The sequence below is a fragment of the Salmo salar genome, chromosome 21, assembly GCF_965601325.2.
Source record: "Salmo salar chromosome 21, fSalSal1, whole genome shotgun sequence".
Taxonomy (NCBI): domain Eukaryota; kingdom Metazoa; phylum Chordata; class Actinopteri; order Salmoniformes; family Salmonidae; genus Salmo; species Salmo salar.
This window is the reverse complement of record NC_138311.1, coordinates 15,067,501-15,082,678: the sequence shown is the minus strand read 5'-3', so window position 1 is coordinate 15,082,678 and position 15,178 is coordinate 15,067,501. Positions and strand designations below refer to the sequence as shown.

Below are 15,178 nucleotides of genomic sequence, written 5' to 3'. Positions count from 1 at the left end.
ATGCTTTGCCTGTTTGATGGTTCGTCGGAGAGCATCGCAGGATTTCTTATTAGCTCCCGGATTAGAGTCCCACTCCTTGAAAGTGGCAGCTCTCTCCTTTAGCTTAGCGTGGATGTTGCCTGTAATCCATGGCTTCTGGTTGGGGTATGTACGTACAGTCACTGTGGGGACGACGTCATCTATGCACTTATTGAAGCCAGTGACTGATGTGGCATACTCCTCAATGACATCGGAAGAATCACGGAACATATTCCAGTCTGTGCTAGCAAAATAGTCCTGAAGCTTAGCATCTGCTTCATCTGACCACTTTTTTTATTGACCGAGTCACTGGTGCTTCCTGCTTTCATTTTTGCTTGTAAGCAGGAATAAGAAGGATAGAATATTTGTACGGATTGTGGGGTTCTGACATGGAGATGGAGGTAATTCCAGAGTTGGGGAGCTGTACTGCTAAAAGCCTGGTGCAAGGGATGGTGAAGAGGCCAGTGTGAGAGGAGCGCAGTGAAGAGGTGGGAGTGTAGAAGGTCAGTAAGGTATGTGGGAGCCAGTCAATTGAGTGCTTTGTAGGTGAGCATGAGCAATTTGAAGATGATCCTGTATTGAACTGGGAGCCAGTGGAGTTTGATGAGTGTCGAGGTGATGTGGTCCCAATGTCTAGTGTGTGTGAGGACTTGCGCAGCTGAATTTTGAATGTGTTGAAGTCTGTCCAGTGTTTTGGCGGGGAGATCGTAGAGAATGGTGCTACAGTACTCCAGGCGCGATAAAACAAATAATTTAACTAGGCAAGTCATTTCAGAACAAATTTTTATTTACAATGACGGTCTACCGGGGAACAGTGGGTTAACTGCCTTGTTCAGGGGTAGAACGACAGATTTTTACCGTGTCAGCTCGGGTACTGGCCCAACACTCTAACCACTAGGCTACCTGCTGCCCCAACGAGGGTTGAATGAGGGTTTCAGCAGTGGGGTCAGTGAGAGAGGGTGTGAGTCGTGAGCTGTTTTTCAGGTGGAAGAAGGCTGACATGGTGATGTTCCAGATGTGGGGTTCAAATGACAGAGTGGGATCAAATGTAACACCAAGGTTCCTGACTGTGGAGTTGGAGTGGATGGTGCAGCCGTCGATTGTCATGTTGAGTTGACCCATTTTCTAGATGAGGGAGTTTGGGACCATGAGCATGATCTCTGTTTGCTGTCATTTAATTTTAAAAAAGGTATTTCCCATCCAAGTTTTCACTTCACGGAGACAGTCAACAACAGAGGGGGGTGGCAGAGTGGAATTGGGTTTTGTGTGGATGTAGATGTGTGTCATCTGCATAACAGTGAAATCTGTGTCCAAATTGATGGACGATTTGACCAAGTGGTAGCAGGTAAATACTAAATAGTAATGGACCTAACACTGAGCATTGTGGGACACCTTGTGATACAGGGTCTGAAGCAGACCTGCAGTTGCCAACGGAGACAAACTTATCTATCAGATAGTTAGGAGTGGAACCAGGCAAGAGGTGTTCAGGAAACTCCAAGAAGCCTCTCCCTGCGGTCAGTTAAAATCTGTTGACAGACTGTCAAATGCCGCAGACAGGCCCAGGAGAATGAGGATAGAGATGTTCCCAGCATCAGCAGCACAATGAATGTGAAATATTAAAAGGCAGTTTTAGTGCTATGCATAGCCCAGAAGCCCGACTGGAGGGGTTCAAAAAGTTGTGTTGTTGGAGTTGTGATGCTACCACCGTTCAAGCACAATGGTGAGGAAGGGGAGGTTTGAGAAAGGCCAGTAGTTGGTGAGGAGCTCAGTGTCCAGGCTCTGTTTCTTCAGTATGGGAGTTATAGTCCGTTTTCAAAGGAATAGGAACAATGCCAGATGAGGGATGCATTTACAATCTTGACCACCAGGGGGCAGAGAACTAAGAGTGTTAGTTAAAGACACTGTTCCCACAACTATATGAAACATTCTGGGATGGGAACCTTTAAAGAGATTAAATGTGTTCTAGGAACATTCTTGCAACATCAGGCAAATGTTTTATACAAACATTCTATAATCATCAGCATGACTGGACAGTTTTTGTGTTATGAGGACATTTGCCTCGACCTAACAAATGTCTGGGAACTTTCACAGAACTAATTTTATTTTGCTCGGGAGACACTCCTGTTCCTGTTGAAACAGAGGAATGTTACTGTTAGAAGCAGGGGATGCAGAAAATATTGTCACAAATACAGGCAAAATATTGTTCAACAATTTTAATATTTCACATTCATTGTACTGATTAAGTGACTCGATAAAAACAATGTTCACAAAAAAAGAAATACAAGAAATACAGACATAACTGTTGGAGTTTGATGCTGATGAACTTACCAGCATCTTTTACAGTACCAGTCAAAAGTTTGGACACACTTACTTACTCAAGACTTTTTCTTTAATTTTACTATTCTACATTGTAGAATAGTGAAGACATCAAAACTATGAAATAATACATATGGAATCATGTAGTAACCAAAAAATTGTTAATCAAATCAAAATATATTTTATATTTAGAATAATCTCAAATATAAAATATATTTTGTTTGTTTAATAAATCCTCTTAAGGATCCGCACCTTTTTTTCAATATTTGCCTAAAATGACATACCTAAATCTGCCTGTAGCTCAGGGCCCTGAAGCAAGGATAACATTTAGAAGTTTGTGGAAATGTGAAAGGAATGTAGGAGAATATAACACAATAGATCTGGTAAAAGTATTTTGTATTCTTTTTTGTACCATCATCTTTGAAACGCAAGAGAAAGGCCATAATGTATTATTTCAGCCCTGGTGCAATTTAGATTTCGGCCACTAGATGGCAGCAGTGTAAGTGCAAAGTTTTAGACTGACCCAATGTACCATTGCATTTCTGTTCAACATTTTGTGTCAAGACTGCCGAAATGTGCATAATTTGTTTATTAATAACTTTTCATGTTCAAAATTGTGCACTCTCCTCAAACAATAGCATGGTACTCTTTCACTGTAATAGCTACTGTAAATTGGACAGTGCACTTAGATTAACAAGAATGTAAGCTTTCTGCCAATATCAGATATGTCTATGTCCTGGGAAATGTTCTTGTTACTTACAACCTCATGCTAATCGCATTAGCCTACATTAGCTCAACCGTCCCGTGGAAGGGACACCGATTCCGAAAAAGTTTTTAACACTTTTTTTGGTTACTAATGATTCCATATGTATTATTTCCTAGTTTTGATGTCTTCACTATTATTCTACGATTGTAGAAAATAGTAAAAATAAAGAAAAACCTTTGAATGACTAGGTGTTCTAAAACTTTTGACTGGTACTGTATTAATACTTATTGCTGAAAGCAGTTGCTTCATGCAGCAACTAAATTTACATTCCATTGCTTTTGTCAGAAGGAAAACAAAACTTCACCCAACTACATAAGAACAACAATTGGCCATCCTACCATCCAAATAAAAGAGTAAATCTAATTCATACATCAAGTATCCTAGTGCTGGAGCTGGCAGTAGAAGAATGGATAAGCCCTCCCAAGTACTATGTATTGAGAATATCACTGTTGTTGTCCTTTTGAGGAGTTAGAATTGCATAACACCCCTATGGCTGGTGAGAAACAATCTGTAGATTAAGCCCGGCATAAATATGTTTTATAATTCCCTATGGCTGGTGAGAAACAATCTGTAGATTAAGCCCGGCATAAATATGTTTTATAATTCCCTACATTTAACCCTCACATTTCCCATCAATGTATTCTAAAAACAATTAGCTAACAATGTGAGTTTTATTAAAACAATTTAAAAGAACAACAACAACCATGGTCTCAGTGATTTGGTCTCGTGCTCTCTGGTCAACTTTCAAAGTGGATTAATTAAGAACTGATAGTTAGAGATGTAACTCTTTGAAACGGCCCTCATACGTAATTGTTGTACTAGGGGCAAACGCATTACATTTTTACTTTAACAGTGTGCATGAGAAAATAATTGCTTTATTTATAGTTACTGTGAAATTAAGCATGCTTAAAAGCCAGGGAGAGTATGGTTTAATCAGCTCTGTTGATTCATGCTCTCAATTCACACTGGATCTGATACCAAGGCACATTAAATACATTCCCTTATTACTCTAGAAATGCAAGTGGCTAACCAGACAAACCATAAGTAATAAATTAATAGTCATAAAAACACCAAGTGCACAGACAGACACAGAAATTAAAAGCCAGCATCAAATACAACACTTAATCCCATTCAGCATAATAAAATCATGCAAGACAATAACGTTTCCAGGAACCAATCACATGCACCTACTGTGGAATATTTAAAGATGCTTACTGTTGATTTGTATCTCATTTGACGTCGACTAAATTAATATAATAAATATCTAGCATTTAGAGTCCATTTGAAAGGGATAAAATATAGATGTAAATGGCAATGAGTGAAAAATGCTATCATTTTCCAATTAAGCCTTGCATTGAATAGAACAGTTAAATTGCATTACTTAATGTGGACCATAGAACTTTGCTGAAAGTGCGGTCAAAACTCACAACATCCAGCAAACACTTTTTGTACAAAATGCCTCCCTTTAGATTGTCAGTATCTAAAATGTATAAAATGGCACAGGAGTACGGTACACAATAAAACCCTTTTGAAAAAGACCATAAAGAGTGCAATTCAGGTCGTCAACGTACGTTGCAAATCACTTTGCATTGTATTTAACATTCAGTTGTACGCTCTTGGGCAATGGTAAAAACAACAGTAACATCATACGCTAAGAATTTTTTGTTGTTGAAATGTGTATAAACGAATAATAAATAAATACATTGAAATAAATACATTGAAATAAACAACAGTGTCCCAATAATTACTCATTTCATATCTCAATAAATATCTCAATAAATATGGAAGCAAGTTTGTAAGATTCAAGGCGAGGCATCGGCTACATGTGTGTTGATGCAGTGATAGAACATGTGCTCCCATGGAAGACATAAGATAATGAGCTTCGTACCTTTGGGTTGTCCAGGTCTGTATACAACACCATATGAGCTTTAGCCAACCCTTGTGACTTCCGTTGTCATGCCATACATGACATCTATGATATGATATGATATCACATGACATGACCATGGCAACATACAAGTCAGAAGGGTTGTTTACTGCACATAGATCTGTGGCGACCAGGCTGGAGCAGGGCCGTATGCATCAAGCATCTCTGAGTAGGAGCGCTGATCTAGGATCAGGTCCCGCCATCCATATAACCTTATTTACTGTGATCTAAAACGCAAAACTGATCCTAAATCGGCACTCATACTTTGAGGTGCAATACATACGTTGTGTGACGTATGTTGTGTGACGAGGATCGTCCGGAGGAAGTACCAGGGCCAGGGGGGCTATGTCTCACACTCCTCCTCCGCTACGGTCCACCGACACAGGCTTCCTCTGGTCGACAGGTTCCCTTTGCTCGAGGGGGTTTATCTGGTCCAGGCTCTGTTCAGCCGTCTTCATCAGTATGGCCAGACGGTTGGCCGACACCTGGCCCTTCTTCACAGCACTCATTAGCTAAAGACAGGACACAGCAGCAGGACCATTTAAAAACGTTTAAATCCTTATACAGTTGAAGTTGGAAGTTTACATACACTTAGGTTGGAGTGATTAAAACTCGTTTTTCAACCACTCCACAAATTTCTTGTTAACAAACTATAGTTTTGGCAAGTCGGTTAGGACATCTACTTTGTGTATGACACAAGTAATTTTTCCAACAATTGTTTACAGACAGATTATTTCACTTATAATTCACTGTATCACAATTCCAGTGGGTCAGAGGTTTACATACACTAAGTTGACTGTGCCTTTAAACAGCTTGGAAAATTCCAGAAAATGATGTCATGGCTTTAGATGCTTCTGATAGCCTAATTGACATCATTTGAGTCAACTGGAGTTGTACCTGTGGATGTACTTCAAGGCCTACCTTCAAACTCAGTGCCTCTTTGCTTGACATCATGGGAAAATCAAAAGAAATCAGCCAAGACCTCAGAAAAAAATTGTAGACCTCCACAAGTCTGGTTCATCCTTGGGAGCAAACAATAGTACAAACAATACAAAGAATAGTACGCAAGTATAAACACCATGGGACCACGCAACCATCATACCGCTCAGGAAGGAGACGCGTTCTGTCTCCTAGAGATGAACGTACTTTGGTGTGAAAAGTGCAAATCAATCCCAGAACAACAGCAAAGGACCTTGTGAAGATGCTGGAGGAAACAGGTACAAAAGTATCTGTATCCACAGTAAAACGAGTCCTATATCGACATAACCTGAAAGGCCGCTCAGCAAGGAAGAAGCCACTGCTCCAAAACCGCCATAAAAAAAGCCAGACTACGGTTTGCAACTGTACATGGGGACAAAGATCGTACTTTTTGGAGAAATGTCCTCTGGTCTGATGAAACAAAAATAGAACTGTTTGGCCATAATGACCATCGTTATGTTTGGAGGAAAAACGGGGAGGCTTACAAGCCGAAGAACACCATCCCAACCGTGAAGCACGGGAGTGGCAGCATCATGTTGTGGGGGTGCTTTGCTGCAGGAGGGACTGGTGCACTTCACAAAATAGATGACATCATGAGGAGGGGAAAATTATGTGGATATATCGAAGCAACATCTCAAGACATCAGTCAGGAAGTTAAAGCTTGGCCGCGAATGGGTCTTCCAAATTGACAATGACCCCAAGCATACTTCCAAAGTTGTGGCAAAATGGCTTAAGGACAACAAAGTCAAGGTATTGGAGTGGCCATCACAAAGCCCTGACCTCAATCCTATAGAAAATGTGTGGGCAGAACTGAAAAAGCATGTGCGAGCAAGGAGGCCTACAAACCTGACTCAGTTACACCAGCTCTGTCAGGAGGAATGGGCCAAAATTCACCCAACTTATTGTGGGAAGCTTGTGGAAGGCTACCCGAAACGTTTGACCCAAGTTAAACAATTTAAAGGCAATGCTACCAAATACTAATTGAGTGTATGTAAACTTCTGACCCACTGGGAATGTGATCAAAGAAATAAAAGCTGAAATAAATCATTCTCTCAACTATTATTCTGACATTTCAAATTATTAAAATAAAGTGGTGATCCTAACTGACCTAAGACAGGGAATTTTTACTAGGATTAAATGTCAGGAATTGTGAAAAACTGAGTTTAAATGTATTTGGCTAAGGTGTATGTAAACTTCCGAATTCAACTGTATATCCCCCCCTCAGAATCCCCATATTACTCAGAGGAGACCTTCCCCACCCTTGAGGAAGAGATGTGCCATTTCCAGGCCCAGGGAAATCTGTGGGGAAACAAATGCGTGCACAGGAACACTACCTGATCTAACGACCACACGAGGGGACTGCTTTATTACAGGCATACTGTTTCTAACTGCCTTAATCTCCCCCATAGAAACAACAGTGACAGCACCATCAACTAAAACGGAAGGGATCTGTTGCAGCTCTGTAGAAGCCTGGGTCTGTACTTTGTCAATGGTAGGTTACGGGGGGACTCTTTGGGGAGATTCACCTACAGTCGTGGCCAAAAGTTTTGAGAATGACACAAATATTAATTTTCACAAAGTCTGCTGCCTCAGTTTGTATGATGGCAATTTGCATATACTCCAGAATGTTATGACGAGTGATCAGATGAATTGCAATTAATTGCAAAGCCCCTCTTTGCCATGCAAATGAACTGAATCCCCCCAAAACACTTCCACTGCATTTCAGCCCTGCCACTATGGACCAGCTGACATCATGTCATTGAATCTCTCGTTAACACAGGTGTGAGTGTTGACCAGGACAAGGCTGGAGATCACTCTGTCATGCTGATTGAGTTCGAATAACAGACTGGAAGCTTCAAAAGGACGGTGGTGCTTGGAATTATTGTTCTTCCTCTGTCATCCATGGTTACCTGCAAGGAAACACGTGCCGTCATCATTGCTTTGCACAAAAAGGGCTTCACAGGCACGGATATTGCTGCCAGTAAGATTGCACCTAAATCAACCATTTATCGGATCATCAAGAACTTCAAGGGGAGCGGTTCAATTGTTGTGAAGAAGGCTTCAGGGCGCCCAAGAAAGTCCAGCAAGCGCCAGGACCGTCTCCTAAAGTTGATTCAGCTGCGGGATTCGGGGCACCACCAGTACAGAGCTTGCTCAAGAATGGCAGCAGGCAGGTGTGAGTGCATCTGCACGCACAGTGAGGCGAAGACTTTTGGAGGATGGCCTGGTGTCAAGAAGGGCAGCAAAGAAGCCACTTCTCTCCAGGAAAAACATCAGGGACAGACTGATATTCTGCAAAAGGTACAGGGATTGGACTGCTGAGGACTGGGGTAAAGTCATTTTCTCTGATGAATCCCCTTTCCGATTGTTTGGGGAATCCGGAAAAAAGCTTGTCCGGAGAAGACAAGGTGAGCGCTACCATCAGTCCTGTGTCATGTCAACAGTAAAGCATCCTGAGACCATTTATGTGTGGGGTTGCTTCTCAGCCAAGGGAGTGGGCTCACTCACAATTTTGCCTAAGAACACAGCCATGAATGAAGAATAGTACCGACACATCCTCCAAGAGCAACTTCTCCCAACCATCCAGGATCAGTTTGGTGACGTACAATGCCTTTTCCAGCATGATGGAGCACCTTGCCATGAGGCAAAAGTGATAACTAAGTGGCTCGGGGAACAAAACATCAATATTTTGTGTGTCCATGGCCAGAAAACTCCCCAGAACTTAATCCCATTGAGAACTTGTGGTCAATCCTCAAGAGGCGGGTGGACAAACAAAAACTCACAAATCCTGACAAACTCCAAGCATTGATTATGCAAGAATGGGCTGCCATCAGTCAGGATGTGGCCCAGAAGTTAATTGACAGCATGTCAGGGTGGATTGCAGAGGTCTTGAAAAAGAAGGGTCAACACTGCAAATATTGACTCTTTGCATCAACTTCATGTAATTGTCAATAAAAGCCTTTGATTCTTATGAAATGCTTGTAATTATACTTCAGTATTTCATAGTAATATCTGACAAAAATATCTAAAGACACTGAAGCAGCAAACTTTGTGAAAATTAATATTTGTGTCATTCTCAAAACTTTTGGCCACGACTGTATTGCTCACCTCTTGGCCACAGCACAGTAGACTATATGATTACAGACATTGACCCTTTCTCTCTCAGCTCATTCACTGTCAAGCCACTAACACCTCTGTCTGATCACAGCCAAATGTCGTTATTCCTCAAAAGAACAGACATGGAAACAACCACACATTCACAGCCCAGTAAGCTATACAACATCAGAAATTTAGACAGATGGCCCCAAAACAGCACAGAAGAATACCAAAAAGAAACCTGTAACCAAAATATCAAAACACTCTTAGATAACTTTCTGGATACCACATTCCCTCACAGTAAAGAAGGCATCAATCTAACAGTAAAAAACATCAACTATATATTCAGGCAAACAGCAAAAGAAGCACAGCTGAAATTGATCAAAAAAAACTAAACAAAAAAGACCACAGATGACAACTGGATTGATGCTGATTGTACAATTATAAGGAAAAAACTTAGAACACTATCCAACCAAAAGCACAGAGACCCTAATAATGGTTAATTACGCCTTCATTACTGTGAGACTTTAGAACTCTATAAACGTACACTCAGAACCAAAAAAGCACAGTACAACAGCAAGCAGCTGACACTAATTGAGGAGTCTATAAACACAAACAACTTCTGGCAAAACTGGAGAAAATAAAATCGAAACAAGAGAAATTAGCGATACAAAATGGTGACGTATGGACAACCCATTTTAAAACACTCTACAACTGTAATGGCCGTCGTCAGAATTAGACCAAGGTGCAGCGGAGGATGTGTTCATCATTAGAATTTTAATTGAAAAAAGAGAACACTTGACAAAAATAAACCAAAGACGACAGCAAAATAGTCCTGTCAGGAAAACACACTAACAGAAGACAATCACCCACAAAAACCCAAAGGAAAAACAGGCTACTTATGTGTGACTCCCAATCAGCAACAACGAACTACAGCTGTGCCTGATTGGGAGCCACACACGGCCCAAAACAAAGAAATACAAAAACAGAAAAATGAACATAGAACGCCCACCCAATGTAACACCCTGGCCTAACTAAAATAATAAACAAAAACCCCTCTCTATGGCCAGGGCGTTACAGTACCCCCCCCCCAAAGGTGCAGACTCCGGCCGCAAAACCTGACTCTGAAGGGGAGGGTCCGGGAGGGTCCGGGTGGGCCTACATACGGCGGCGGCTCAGGTGCGTGACGTGGTCTCCGCTCCACCCTCGGCGTCGCCCACTTAGGTGGCGCCCCTGGCCGCGCCGGAGGACTGGTGGGCGACCCTGACTGCGCCCGGCTGGCGGGCGATTCTGGTTGCGCCCGGCTGGCGGGCGACCCTGGTTGCGCCCGGCTGGCGGGCGACCCTGGCTGCGCCGGTTGGCGGGCGACCCTGGCTGCGCCCGGCTGGCGGGCGTCCCTGGCTGCGCCCGGCTGGCGGGCGACCCTGGCGTCCCTGGCTGCGCCCGGCTGGCGGGCAATCCTGGCGGCTCCGGCGGCTCCGGGCTGGCGGGCGGCTCTGACGGCTCCGGACTGGCGGGCGGCTCTGGCGGCACCGGACTGGCGGGCGGCTCTGGCGGCTCCGGACTGGCGGGCGGCTCTGGCGGCTCCGGACTGGCGGAAGGCTCTGGCGGCGCCGGACTGGCGGGCGGCTCTGGCGGCTCTGGCCCAGGACTCACCAGGCTGGGGAGACATGAAGGAGGCCTGGCTCTGGGCGCAGGCACTGGACTCACCAGGCTGGGGAGACCCACTGGAGGCCTGGTCCGTGGAGGAGGCACAGGACTGACCAGGATGGGGAGACCCACTGGAGGCCTGGTCCGTGGAGGAGGTACAGGACTGACCAGGATGGGGAGACCCACTGGAGGCCTGGTCCGTGGAGGAGGCACAGGCTTGACCAGGATGGGAGACCCCCTGGAGGCCTGGTCCGTGGTGGAGGCACAGGACTGACCAGGATGGGGAGACCCACTGGAGGCCTGGTCCGAGGAGGAGGCACAGGATAAACCGGGCTGTGGGGGAGCACTGGAGTTCTGGTACGTAGGCTCTTTACCCACACTCCAGGCTGACTGCCCACTTTGGCCCGGCACGGGCGGAGCGCAGGCATTGGGCGAACTGGGCCCTCCCAGCGCCCTGGAGACACAGTGCGCAGAGCCGGTGCAGGATAACCTGGACCGAAAAGGCGCACTGGAGACCAGACGCACTGAGCTGGCACAATCCGTCCTGGCTCGATGCCTGCACTCGCATGGCACTTGCGGGGGGCTGGCCTATAGCGCACCGGGCTATGAACACGCACTGGAGACACCGTGCACTTCACAGCATAACACGATGCCTTACCAGTACCACGCTGCTTCCGGTAAGCACGGGGAGTTGGCTCAGGTCTAACGCCTGACTCCGCCAATCTCCCCTTGTGCCCCCTCCCAAACATTTTTTGGGGGCTGCCTCTCGTGTCCGTCGAGCTCCCTCGGCAGGTTGTTGCAGTGGTCAAATAATTGATCCCATGTCCAGTCAATCCTTGACTCCAAAACCTCCAGCGACCAGGATGCCATTACCTCCCGAGCACGCTGCTTCATCCCCTCCTGGTGCTGCTCCTTCCTCCGCTGCTTGGTCCGTTGTTGGTGGGTGATTCTGTAACGGCCGTCGTCAGAATTAGACCAAGGTGCAGCGGAGGATGTGTTCATCATTAGAATTTTAATTGAAAAAAGAGAACACTTGACAAAAATAAACCAAAGATGACAGCAAAACAGTCCTGTCAGGAAAACACACTAACGGAAGACAATCACCCACAAAAACCCAAAGGAAAAACAGGCTACTTATGTGTGACTCCCAATCAGCAACAACGAACTACAGCTGTGCCTGATTGGGAGCCACACACGGCTTAAAACAAAGAAATACAAAACATAGAAAAATGAACATAGAACGCCCACCCAATGTAACACCCTGGCCTAACCAAAATAAAGAACAAAAACCCCTCTCTATGGCCAGGGCGTTACAACAACACCGTTCAAATTGACACAAACGCAGAGCAATGCCAAAATCAGTTGAATGGATTAGAAAAAGCTATAAAGGACAATAAAAATCCATTGGACTCCCCAATTACTGACCAGGACCTCTATAAGAAACTTCAGGCCCTCAAATTTAAAAAAGCATGCGGACCTGATGGCGTCCTAAATGAGATGCTCAAAGTCACTAGTGCAAAGTTTCAAATGGCTATATTAAAAATGCTTAATTTGATCCTGAGTGTAGGTTATTTCCCTGACATCTGGAATCAAGGACTCATAACCCCAATCTTTAAGAACAGAGACAAATTTGACCCTAACAATTACAGAAGCATTTGTTTGAACAGTAACCTGGGGAAGGTTTTCTGTGGTATTATAAATGTAAGAGTTCTAAACTTCCTTAATAAGCACAATGTCTTGAGTATAAGCCAAATTGGGTTTATACCAAAACATCGCACGGCTGATCATATTTACACCCTACACACCCTGATCGATAAACATGTCCACCAAAATAATACCAAAATATACTCTTGCTTTATCGACGTCCAAAAAGGCATTTGATTCTATTTGGCATACAGGACTGTTCTACAATGTTATTGAAAGTGGTGTAGGGGGTAAAACATATGACATAATTAAATCAATGTATACTGGCAATACGTGCAGCTTTAAAATTGGCAAGAAAAGAACAGAATTCTTTAACCAGGGGCAGGGCCTTCGCCAGGGATGCAATCTGAGCCCTGTACTCTTCAATATTTACATCCACGAATTAGCCACTATTCTAGAAAAATCCACAGCCCCTGGTGTTAGTCTCCACAATTCAGAGGTTAAATGCCTACTCTTCGCAGATGACCTATGCCTGCTGTCACCCACAGCACATGGCCTACAGCAGAGCCTGGACCTGCTAGAGCAGTACTGCCAGACCTGGGCCCTGGCAGAAAACCCCAAAAAGACTAAAATAATGATTTTCCAGAGAAGATCCAGATCTCAGGGAATTAGACTAAGTTTTCAATTGGTACAAAATATATAGAGTACTGCACACACTACAATCACTTAAAAATACTTAAAAAATAAGCTCAACTGGACACCTTAATGATGCAGTGAATGAACTGAGAGAGAAAGCACGCAGGGCATTCTACACCATTAAAAAACAAATTCAAATTGAAATACCTATTAAAATTTGGCTAAAACTAATTGAATGTGTCATTGAACCAATTGCACTTTATGCCAGTGAGGTGTGGGGTCCACTTGCAAAACAGATTTCACCAAATGGGACAAACACCCCATTGAAACCCAGCATGCAGAGTTCTGTAAGATTCTCCTACATGTCCAGAGGAACACTACAAATAATGCATGCAGGGCAGAATTAGGCCAATATCCACTAATAATAAAAACTCAAAAAGAGCAATTAAGTTTTGGAAACATCTAAAATACAGTGACCCCCTCCCATATCATTACCAAGCCCTGCAATGCCAAGAGCTGAGCAAAGAAAAGAGTCCCCTCAGCCAGCTGGTCCTGGGGCTGAGTTCGCAAACCTGTTCTACTAACACACAGAGGCCTCAGGACCAGAACATCCAATCAATCAGAATAAAACAAATTACAAAGCAATCAAAACAAAACGACATTGTTTATTGGGAAGCACAAGCACAAAGCAAAATGCAGTGCTATCTGGCCCTAAATTGACAGTCCACCGTGGCTAACTATTTGACCATGATTATTGATCAAAACCTTAGAAAAACCTTGAGAAAGTACAGGCTCAGTGAGCACAGCCTTGCCATTGAGAAGGGTAGACACAGGAAAACCTAGCTCCCTGTAGAGGAAAGGCTGTGCAAACACTGCATCACAGCAGAACCTGAGACAGAGCTGCATTTCCTGACAAAATGTAAAAAATATAAAGGTTTTAATGACCTCTCTGATAAGAATAGGCTACCAGTCCTGTTGGGGGAGGACACAGAGAGCTGTGGGTTGGCAGCGCACTACATTGCTGCCTGCCATAAGATGAGGGACAGTGTCTGACAGACCAATCAACCTGCACATGTCCTCTACTGTATGCTTATTGCTATTGTTCAATGTATGGTTATTTTGACCCTTGGTTATTGTTGTAACTGTTGTCCCGTTGACAATTTTGATTCTCATTATCTTAATATTGTAAATATCCAAAGTAAGCTTTGGCAATATGTACATTGTTACATCATGCCAATAAAGCAAATTGAATTGAATTGAGAAAGAGAGTGAGTAAGAAAGAGAGAGAGAGAGAAAGACAGAGAGAGAGAAAGACAGAAAGGGGGATGCTGGCTCAATCATTATCATGCTAGAACATGTTCAGCTCACCGGCCATCCTGGTTGTAAGTCAGCTCATGCCTTATGTGAGGAAGACCATGCCTACCCATAATACCACCATAACCAGAACCTCCAGCTTCAGCCACTGGACTCCACTCCAAGACCATCAGAAAACCAGGAAATAAATGGTTCTGCCACTCAAAAAGTACACTAAGGAAGATTAAACCAGGTTTTTGGAGCCACTAAATTTGGTCCAGGGGCTATATGTATGAAATGTCACAGAGTAGGAGTGCTGATCAGGATCAGGTTCCCCCTGTCCATTTGATCTTATTCATTGTGAAAACTGATCCTAGATCAGCAGTCTGAGATGCCCAAGTCTAAGAGTACTAAGTGGATAGGTAGGCGGTCTCCTTCTGAAGAGTTAAAAAAAAATTATTTGATTCCATGCACACAGCATATTCCTAACTAAATTAACATCCAAAAGACATTGATGAAGTTCATCCTTAATATAACAGCTAAATGTAAAGATCTCCATTCCTTTCTCCTAATTAGTTGGATTTCAGCAGAGTGCATATGCTCTTAAGACGCCACAAAATGTTCACACGTCTGACATATGAAACAAAGGGCTCAGACAGGTCACTCCACCTCAATCTCAAATGAAATCCTCCTTAAACACCGAGCGAAGTCAATGTAATGTATAGAGAACATGCAAATGCTTCCCACTCTGATTTGAGACAAACCCATTTTCTAAGAGCATTAGACATTGGCCTGTATTGCGTCCAAGAGTAGGAGTGCTGATCTAGGATCAGTTTTGACTTTAAATCATAATG

At 43.7% G+C, this 15,178-nt stretch overlaps 1 protein-coding gene across 2 annotated transcripts in view; it reads right to left on the bottom strand.

The window, feature by feature from the left end:
• Positions 1-2,216: 2,216 nt before the first annotated feature.
• The window catches only part of LOC106581822 (glycerol-3-phosphate dehydrogenase, mitochondrial), a 51,604-nt gene continuing 38,642 nt past the window's right edge, over positions 2,217-15,178 (bottom strand). For both annotated transcript variants that reach the window (XM_014164199.3, XM_014164200.3), the window contains one exon: positions 2,217-5,539. In XM_014164199.3, the coding sequence (XP_014019674.3) occupies positions 5,378-5,539 (162 nt within the window). In that variant the 3' untranslated portion in view covers positions 2,217-5,377. The remainder of the gene's footprint in view (positions 5,540-15,178) is intronic.